General features: G+C 52.8%; 1 protein-coding gene across 1 annotated transcript; it reads left to right on the forward strand.

Moving 5' to 3' along the window:
• Nucleotides 1-7,221: 7,221 nt before the first annotated feature.
• LOC143694439 (ciliary microtubule associated protein 1A-like) lies at nt 7,222-9,605 on the forward strand. The gene is made up of 5 exons (XM_077180913.1): nt 7,222-7,417; nt 7,645-7,746; nt 8,099-8,220; nt 8,641-8,778; nt 9,510-9,605. Exons 1-5 carry the CDS (start codon nt 7,222-7,224, stop codon nt 9,603-9,605), a joined length of 654 nt encoding a protein of 217 aa, XP_077037028.1.
• Nucleotides 9,606-10,276: the final 671 nt, after the last annotated feature.

Genomic DNA, 10,276 nt, shown 5'->3' on the forward strand with positions numbered 1-10,276 from the left:
GCCAGAGATCATGCCTCTGTCAGCTTGGCACTGTGCCTGCTGCATCCTCATCCCCGTCCCCTCCATCAGCTCCTGCGCATCGGCACTCGCTGTCCCACATCATGAAGAGAGAGCTGTGTCAGAAGAGCAAGGATTGCATTTTCTTGGCCTTTCTAACAGACACAAGAAGCATGAGTCCAAATAACTTTGTTGCTTGTTCCTGGCCTCCTTTCAGATAACTCTTTTTTGCTTAATGCAAAAGTCTCTTTTGCCACATGGATGGAATGATGTGGAATTGGCAGTTGCTTCAGGCTGTCAGGCAGCATGGGAGTTTTCTCTTGTCCTTGATGAGGATTTGGTGAATTTTCCATTGGTCACTCGGTGGTGTCACCACGGGCTGAGCTCAGCGGCCGACTCTGCTGTCCGCAGGGGATGCATTGGGACGCCAAGGCCCTCAGGGCTGGGATTCGGGGCAGGGCGGGCTCGGAGCCGCTGCTGGCGCTCGCTGTGCCCAGCCCGCTGTGCCGAGCAGCCGCGGCCATGGAGACACAGGCGGGAGCTGTGGCCGAGGCCGGCAGGCGGCCCGGGCCGGCTCGCAGCTGCGAGGACGCCGGCAGCTGTGCCCTGAGGCCGAGGCCGCGGCGGGCGCTTTGCGGGCAGGGCTTTTCCGAGCCGGCCTCAATGCGCTGCCTCCCGTGCGGGCCCGGCTGCGGCAGAGGCGGGCGGGAGCGCGGCGGGGCCGGCAGCGGCGGGCAGAGGCCGCAGAGAGCAGCAGCCCGGCCGGGCCCACCGCGGAGCGGCAGGGAGCTGCCGGGCAGCCCTCAGCCGTGTCTGTGCGCACAGGGCAGGAGCAGAGCCCGCAGCAGAGGGAGCCGCGGCAGGAGCCGGCCATAGCGGCAGCTGCCGTGCCCAGGGCCGCAGCCGCAGCTCTCCCCTGCCGGCCACAGCAGCAGCCACTCGCCTCCGAGGCTCCGGCGCTTGCCGAAGACGAGGGGCCCGGCCCCCAGCACGCCCTGGAGCCCCGCAGCGAGAGGAGCCGCCGGCGCCGCAGAGGGCAGCGCAGAGGGCGCAGGATAAGGAGGAGGACGTGAGGCTCGCTCTGGGGCAGCTCTGCCCTCTCAGCCTTCGCCTTGAGCCCTTTTCTTCTTTTCCATGAGCCCTGATCCTCGTCCTTGGCCCAGGGCCCCCACAGCCCTTTCCAGGGCTGCAGAGAAGCTCCCTCAGGCACAGAATCACATCGAGTCCAACCCATGCCCTAACACCTCAACTAAAGCACGGCACCGAGTGCCACATGCAGTCTTCTCTCAAAGGCTTGCAGGGATGGTGAGTCCACCAGCTCCCCGGAGGAGTCTGTCCCAGGAAGAGCCAAGATAACACTGGGGCCTTCTACCCCCCAGTGCTTGGAGCTCTGGGAGTTTGTCTTTCTGCTTAGGCAAAGGCCATGGAAAAGGACTGGGAAAAGTAGTCACAAATAGAGTAGTCTACAGAGCTCTAAATGGATGTGCCAAGAATACAGAAAAGATAGAAAAGAGAAAAAAGGCAAAAGCCAAATGGCATCAAGCAAAGTCTTGGGCCTGAACACATAGCTGCAGAGGGCCTTCTCAGCCCTGTTTCTTTGTATTTCTGGGAACCAGAGGAATCCTGCTTGAGCCTCTGGCCAGATGGGTTTGGGAGGTAAAAGTTCCTTTCTTTTTTCTCTTTGGGGCAACTCCTGTTCCTAGCATCAGCTGAGCCTGATGCCTGTTCTGATTGTTGCAGCAAAACAATTGATGGCAGAAGACATGCACATTTGCAGAGACGTGACTTTTTCCAGTGCCAGCTGTGAGTGGGAGTCAGAAGAAAAACTCCAGAAAGCACCACTGCATTGGAAGATTGCCTTCCCTTTCACTCCGTAAAGAAGCTCTAGATCCACTTGTGAATTGTCAGTTGTTTGTTAAGGATGGAAGCTGTCTTTCATGATTTTTTTCCTGTGGTTTGGAAGTGGATGAGGCTCTCGTTCGTTCACAAACTGCAGACCAAAGTGCCTTTGGAAGATGGCCCACGTGGCAGTTTTTGCCCAGCCATGGTACATGTGGATAGAAGAAAGCAAGGGCAATGGTATTTGCAGCCAAAAGCCAGCAAAGCTTGCCTCAGCTCCCCAAAACATCCTGGGGAGATAGAGGCCTCCAGCTGTTCCTAGAAATCAGCAGAGTTCCAGCCAAAAGGTTGTGTAGCACTAAGTGCAATCTCTTTGCCTGGATCAGAGCCTTGCTCAGCTGAAGAAGCAGAAAGATCAGCAAGGAGTTCCCAAAGGCCCATCAATCACATCGGTTTTTTTTTGCTCATCTTGTGTAGGTTTGCAAGTAAACGTGTGTTTGCAGTTGAGCTAATGAGAGAAAAAAAAAGTGAAAAGAGGCTTTATGGCAGGGCCATGACATTCCACAAGAGGAATCACTGGTGTGCATTTCATGGACCTCTCTCAATCCTATAAAAGTATTGTAGCCCTGATTTAAAATAGGCTGGTATGAACCAACTTGGAGAGACAGAGACTAAAATGGCTTATGGGTTTTTTTTTTTTTTAAGAGTGAGGAAAAGTACCCAAAAGGTGTTGTGACATTTTAAAATATACTACCTCGAAATTACCAATTGCAATAAATCAAGAGTTTAAAAAGAAGTGTTTTGGTATATGAATAATTAGAAACACAAAAATGTGCAGGTATGAATGCATGTTTTCATAAAAACCATGAAATTATAGACAAAAAAAGACATGCCCTGAACTCCAATACAAAGGCAGGCAGAACTGTACTTGAATGATCTCTTTTTAGATTGCTGGAGTTTTTTCCTTGTGAAGAGGAGCTCTAGGGTATTGCTGGAGAAAAGTGACACCAGCAGGACGGGGCAGCGTGCCGTGCTCCGTGCAGAGGCTGCCAGGGGCTGCCCGAAGAGCGCCCTGCTGCAGCCAGAGCCCTCCTGGCCTGGGGCCCGGGAGCAAAGGGCCAGGGCAGCCACCTCCTCCTCCTCGTCCTGAGCCTGCCATGGCTCCCTGCTGCTGCTGCTGCTGAGGGAAAGAGAAGACTCTCCTAAGGCCCCATGAACGAATGCACCTACACAGCCCTGGGGATGCCAGTGAAGGGAAACCATGTGTCACATAATGCATGTATGACCAGAGTCACCAAACACCACCTAAACATGGAATTGTTGCACCTCTCTAGGACAGGCAGAAATTTAAAGAATTAACTGGGGACTTGAGGGCAGAAGAGGCCAGAGGAGGAAAACAACTCTGAGGGGAAAAAACCCACCATCTCTGGAGGAGAAAACATCTCTGCCTGCTCAAATCAGTCGAGGCAACATGTCTCTAATCCTCTCCTGAAAAGGATGCTTTAGGTGACATTTGCACCTCCAACAGCCTTGGACCAGAGCCGGGAAGATTCAATTTTGTAAATGTTAGATAGATAGACAGATAGACAGACAGACAGATCTCATGACTGAAGTCTCTCTTTACTGTCCCCTCTGTTGCTACACACGTCAAAACTTGGTAGCCAGCACCCCGCTCAGCTACAATGATGAGATTGCTCTCCTGTTGCTTCAAAAACGCATGCTCTTGGGGAATCTGGAGTGTGTAGGTCCTTATGGAAAGGGATCAGACCCAGAGCACTGCACTGGGAACTGCACTCTTTGTGCATCTGTGCTCGGGCAAGTTCTTCTCTTGGACTCGACCACACTGATGGTGCTCAAGTGGCTGGAATCAGAAATGCAGCCCAGCCCCTCGCAGCTGCTCTAATCTCTGAGCACCAGCTGGAATGCAAGGGCATTGATTTCCTGCTCAATTCCCAAACACAAGACACACGGATTCCCTGGGCTGCCAAAAGACACGGGAGCCGTTAACCTGAAAGTGATGTGCAAGCCCTACTGGCTGGTCTGGCACCAGAACAGCTCCTTCTGCACCAACATCCCTGCCCCAAACGATGTGTTCTTGTGCAAAAATACTGCATCTTCCAGAACTGCCTCCTTGCAAACTAAAATTCTAGCAGAATTTCTGCCAGTGCTGGAAAAGGGCAGGAAAGATTGAGAAAAAGCTCCCTTGCTCCCTGGAGAAGGAGAAATTACACAAGGCTTCTCCTTCTAGCAAACAAACAAATAAACAAATTATGGAAGTGTTACCCACTCCAGTGCCTAAAGCACTTGGATGCAGTGAGGGGATGTTTGGCAGGGAAACAGCCCTTGTGCTGGGCATTGGATGTATGGATCTAAGGCAGGGATCCATGGAAGTGTGCCTGAAGGTCCCTCATGAGCCCCCCATTGTCCAGGCTAAAGCTCCCTCAGCATCTCCTCACTGGGCTTGTGCTGCACCCCCTTGCCCAGCTCCCCTGTCCTTCTGTGCACATGCTGCAGCCCCTCAATGACTTTCTGCTCCCAGGGCCCACAGCTGCACCCAGCACTGCAGGTGTGGCCGCAGACAGACCACGCTCACTGCCCTGCTCCTGCTGCCCCACTGCTGCTGACACGGCCACCGTGCCCTGGGCTGTGGGATCTCAGCACATCGTTCCCGATGTCCAGAGATGCCAGGAGAACCCTTGGGGGTCTCGAAAACCCTGGAATGTTGCCAAGAGTGTTTGGTGGCTTGATTTTGATCCATCCACAGAAGTAACAAGAGTCTGAGGACAAGAGAATCACTTTAGAGTACAAGGTGTAAAAGAGACACATTTAGAGGGTGAGATATAGACTTTAAGGTTTTTGGTACAGGGGGGTTATGGAGACACGATGGAGAGATCGGGGCGTGTCTTGTCCTTCTTCTTTCTTCTTCTTGTCCTCCATCTCCTGTGATGATGTTGGCACTTGGGGATTGGTTTCTGGTGAAGGTGCACTTGCTAACATGGGCGAAAAACATTGGGAAATAAAGGTAAATATTGTATACGTAGGTTTTAGTATAAAAAGACATGACCGCCCCGTGGGTGGTCAGAGAGTGCCTGTGACTGCTTGCAGATCAGACCTCTGTTGGGCAGACAGAAAATTTTGTAGATAAGAAATAATAAACAACCTGAAGACCGAAAAACTGAAGAGTCCAGACTCGTCCTTTGCATCGCGTGCCACCCAAGAACCACTCTACCCGTGTCGGGGCAGAGACAGACAGCCGGACCCGACACTGGGCCTTCTTGGCCCGCTGGCCACATTCTGCCTCATCTTCAGCTGCTCAAGGCCGGCAGCACCCCTGGCTCCTTTTACCCCACGCAGCTGTCCATGCACAAAGTTGCCTGTTTGACTTCAAATCCAGCATCCACCACTTCAAGATGGCCTTCTTGTTCTACAACTGCATCTTCTAAGGAGATGTCGTTAAATTTATCGGAATAGAATTCTCAGTCACTCTGACAAAATTGAAATGGGCTAATTCTTCTCTCTACGAAATTGCTCTTAGTTCAGTATTCCCCTCTAGGTGCTGTCAGGAAGCGACATTCTATCTGCCAAAATGAGTTTGTAGTTCTTCAGGGCTCTGAGATGGAAAGTAGTGTGGAGGGCTTTGTGGACAGTTGGCTGGTTGAGAAAGGTCACGTTGACATAATACCGTCAGTTAAGTTAGAAGGAGACAAGTCTAGGATTCAGCAGTCAGTGTCCAACCACTGACAAGGACATTGTGCCCTTGGTGCAACAACTGGATAGAGGAGAGGATCTTTTGCCAAAAATATGAGGATAGTTTCAGCAGAATAACCACAAGAATGTAGAAGTAGTAACAAAATAACCATAAGAATATAGAAGTAGGCATGGTTGACCAATAAGTAATTAACCAATAATGAGCTCAGCTTTGCAATAATATGTATGAGCGTCATTAACACCAATGTAAATATGTGTGAACTATCAATAAAGTTCGAGACTTGCTGATCACTCATATTGAGTGCTGCATTTCATCCGCCAATCCAACAGACACCCCAACAATGCCAGCCTGGGCCTGGCAGCGCTGGCCAAACGCTGCTGCAGCTCAGAGAGCCCTGGAGCTGGGACCCTTCCCTGGGGAGCCTGGCCAGGGCCCCAGCAGCCTCTGGTCAAAAACCTTTTCCTGACATCCAACCTGAGCCTGCCCCGACTCAGCTGCAGCTGTTCCCTCCACTCCTGTCCCTGGGCACCAGAGGGAAGAGGTTCCCACAGCCCCAGCCAGGGACCCGCTCCCAAGGCTGCTGCCATGGCCACCAGGGCTGGCACCAGCTGGGATGCTCGGTTTCCACGGGCTGGGCTTCAGGAATGGGATTCCCCAATTTCCTGCTCCCGCTAAAACTGCGCTGCCCTCGGGGCTGGGGGGGCTCTGTGACTTTCTCACCCCTAGGGAGGCCGGGGGGGTCTCTGTCCCTCTCAGCCCTGGTGTGACCCCACCCAAACATCATCGGGGTCACAGGGACAGAGACACCCCCAAACCCCCAGAAGGGCTGAACGTGGGGGTCTGTTTTGGAGCTGAGGATTTAGGAAGGGGCTGGAATTGGGGCTGGGGTTGGAGTTGGGACTGAGATTTGCATTAGAGCTGGGATTGGGGTTAAGGCTAGACATGGGATTGGCTTTAGGGCTGGGGTTGGGATTGGGTCTGGGGCTAGACGAGTTTGGAACTGGGATGTGATTAAATACAGAACTGTGAGTGTGTCTAAATGTGGAGTGAGATTGAGACCAAGATCAGGGTCAGGTTTGGGACTGAGCTCACCCAGAGCAGGACAGGGGGGATGTCACTGTGGGATGTCCCTGGCATCATCCCAGTCCACCTCGGGCACCTCCAAACATGGAGGGCAGCTGGGTGCCCCAAGATCCAGGTGCTCCCACCCTGCCCCTCAATACCAGGCGAGCATTCCCTGAGGGCAGCCCTGACTGTGACCCTTGGGGCTCTGGGATCAGCCCTCACATCCCTGTGGGAACAGCTGCAGACAGGACAAGAGATTTTCCCCCCCGCTTCCCTGTGGGTGGATGAAGCCCAGCTGCCCTTTTCTTCTGGTGCCTCCTCCTCTCCTTGGCCAAGCACCACCCTGGGACAGGGGTGAGAGGGAGGGAGACCCCCCCAGGCATTCCCTGGGGTGAGAATGATGAAGACCCCCTGGAGAATGGCCTGGGGTGAAAGGAGCAGGGACACCTGCTGGGGAATGGCCTGGGGTCACAGGCTCAGTGACAACCCTCCCAAGCCTCTCGCAAGCATCCCCCAGGGCGAGAGGCACAGAGAGCCATCGAGCCGTGAACCTCCTTTCACCACACACATGCAGGCACAGGTCCTTTCACAGGCTTTGCTTCCCAGGTCATATGGCTCATGATCCCACCAAAGACAGAGCCCCCGCACACTCATCTGCAGGCAGCAATGCTCCCTCCGCAGCAACCTGCTCACCAGGTCCTCGCTACTTCCTCCAATCATCCATCACCAAGACTGGGAAGCAGGTGGCTCCATCGGCACTTGTGACAGCACGTCCCAATTGCAAGAGTTTGGTCACCCCTGGACCCAGTGAGTAGCATTTCTGCAGCCCTTCATCCAGGCCAGACAAGCAGGCCTTACTGTTGCCCTGTGCCACTGGGGCACAGAGCCCTCTGCTCACGCCATGAATGGGCTTCAGAGAGCTCCAGACAGAAAAGAAGCAAGACTGAGCACCTCCTCCAGCTCCTCCTGACTTCTCCTCTGTGCCTTGCACTTAGGCTCCAGCTTCGCTTTTCTTGTCTCCTTCTCTGTCCCAGGTGACTACACCACAGATGCTGCCAGCGAACGCGCCTTCCGTGCTGCAACGGCCCATAGGCTGGCATCCCGAGCCAAGGGTTTTAGAGGTTTCCGAACACCAGGTATGGAACTTGGGGAAACAGACGCTCTTCCAGCCTGCGTGTCCTGCAGGGAGCATCTGCAGCTTCTTCAACAGGCCTAGCAAAAAGCCTGCGCAGCAAGAGGCAGTGTGCGCTCAACAGGCTTTGTGCCGTCCCACAGCACCAACTTCTCCCATCTCACACAAGAGCCGGCATCTCTGCTTTCAAACAGCCAAGGCACACCACATGCAACAAAAGCCAGAGGCACTGGCATGAGGGGCAGGATAGCCTTCCTGCTCCTCACAGCCAGCTTGGCAGGCTGACTCTCTTCCACCCAGGCATTGCACCCTTTCCCACAGGACTGACCTACGCTGTCTTCCTATTCCGTTTCCAGCTCCTGGCACCTACACCTTGCCCAGGATTCTGGGACCCAACACAGCATACACTCCTGCTGAACCATGCTACTCCATGAAGGGGAAGAGTCAATACCAGAGCTGTTTTCAAGAGGTGGCAAAGGTGAGCTGTGCTTGTGTTCTCTGACAGCAGCAGCAGAAGCTCAGCTGCTCTGCTCAGGGCACAAGGGCCCCAGTGCCTGCCCTTTCCCCACATAACACACGCTTCCCTGCCCCTGCAGCAAAGCACAAGAAGCCACAGGACCTCTGGCTCTGCTACTACCAGGAACACCCACACCTGGAGCCCCCCATTTTTCCACACCAGCAGCTTTGACACAGTACAGCTCACTGCCCTTAAGGGCAAGAATCTCCCCTCATCCTCTGGCAAATCTACCTGTCTTCCCAAGGAGCCCCTGTTGCCAAGGCTCCAGGCCTCCCACGCTACTCCTCTGGCCAGCCACCTAAAGCAGCACAGTACTCATGGACAGCCAGCAAGAATCCACACTGCCTCTTCTACCCACCAACCTCATTGCTTCTCTTGCAGACGCCAGGTCCTGCGGCACCTGACAAGGTGGATCTGGATGTCTACAAAACCAGGGCTCCCAAGTTCTCCATGGGACTAAAAACCAAACTTCCTGTAAAGGGAGCGTTTCCAGCTCCAGCGCAATACACCCTGGGAAAGGTAAGGCAGTCAGCCCATCAATGTCTTTTGCTGCACAAGCTTCACTTGAGGACATCTCTGGAGAGTGAGGCATCCTCTTCACGTCTTTTCTTCCCAATTTCCTCTTCCAGTTGTGTCCCAGGGTGACTTTATGATGCTTGTATCCCCATTCATGTGTTCTGTTAATGTTGGATATTATGTTCTGTACCTTTAAGACTGGCTCTGAAGAGGGAAAGTTTTGTTTTGCTTTTCTTATCAGCCTGGCGGGACACAGAGACTGCAGCTTTTGCTGCTTTTGCTTTTCGCTTTGCTCTCTCTCACTCTTGCTTGTTTGCTTCTGCTTGCTTTGCTCGTTAGCTAGTTTAGCTAAACTGTCCAAATTTCTTCCTGGACCATTTCTCCTTTCCTTTTTCTGACCATTTCGAACCTGCTCTGGACTGGGACCTGGGAAACACCAAGAGTCTGCACCTTCTGGCCTGCAGCAGCTGCCCCAGCACCAGAGGGACTGAGAACAGAGTGACCACCCCCCATGAGAGACTTTCTGAATTTGTCATCTCTTTTCAGAGTTGCCATCCGGTATCGTTCATTTTGTGTGCTGGGGGGTGCTGTGCCTATTAAATAAACAGGTTCTTTCCACTCCTCTCCGAGAAATCCTTCCCAAACCAGTTGTGGGGAGGGGCCATGGGAGTTTGCTTACTGGAGGGGCCCTAATTTGGAAATTCTCCTCCAAATTTGCCCTAAACCAGGACAAGTTGGCAGTAACCAAGGCCTGGGATCCTGCCTTCAGTTTTGGACTCCAACATTTTCTCTTCAAAGCTTCTTTAATAGCTGAAACACATCTTGATTAAAGAGAGACACCTGAAGAGATTTCTTCTGTTCCTCCTTTGCAGCAGGGTGGGGTTCGGTGTGCCTTGCTGTAGACCACTGGCTTCACTCTCTCACGTTTATGCCTCAGTCAAAACACAGCAGCATGAGGCTGAGGGGAGAGCAGTGAGGTAACAGCGGGAGCCACGCTGGCGTCTCCAACACCACCCTTTCACCTAAGCAGGGCAAAGCACTGTGAAAGCTTTCCAGCCCTGCCTTGCACACTCTCACCCCATGCTGGCCCATGCTGGCCTCAAGGACCAAGCCCATCTCAGTGTCCCCCTCTGCAGTGCACACAGCTGGCATCTGCCCAAGGGGTGCCCACAAACGCATCTGCCCTGTGTGAAATACAAAGCTGTGTTTTGTGTCAGGTACAAACAGGCGACGTGTGTATTTGTGAATGAGAAATGTGTGGACATCGACAATGGGATAGTTGTGAATTCTAATAGTAACTGAGGAAAATAAAGCATGGAAAAAGGCCTTTGAACCTATCTTTTGTTTGCAATTAACCCTGGTTGATTTAGGAGCATTGGAATTAAGGTGTTAAGGATGTTGCTTTTTGCTTGCATTTAATCCATAAAAAAGCTCTGCAATAATAACCTTTTGAAGTATATTTTTAGAATATTACTTGTATCCTTGAAACTATAGCTTTGGA

Source organism: Agelaius phoeniceus, chromosome 7, assembly GCF_051311805.1.
Source record: "Agelaius phoeniceus isolate bAgePho1 chromosome 7, bAgePho1.hap1, whole genome shotgun sequence".
Taxonomy (NCBI): Eukaryota; Metazoa; Chordata; class Aves; order Passeriformes; family Icteridae; genus Agelaius; species Agelaius phoeniceus.

What these genes read in the sequence shown, in the direction of transcription:
- LOC143694439 (XM_077180913.1), top strand. Translation starts at nt 7,222, where the DNA reads ATGGCTCATGATCCCACCAAAGACAGAGCCCCCGCACACTCATCTGCA. An exon ending in TTTGGTCACCCCTGGACCCA is followed by an intron (nt 7,418 to 7,644) that starts GTGAGTAGCATT and finishes TCTCTGTCCCAG; the next exon opens with GTGACTACACCACAGATGCT. An exon ending in CGCAATACACCCTGGGAAAG is followed by an intron (nt 8,779 to 9,509) that starts GTAAGGCAGTCA and finishes AACCAGGACAAG; the next exon opens with TTGGCAGTAACCAAGGCCTG.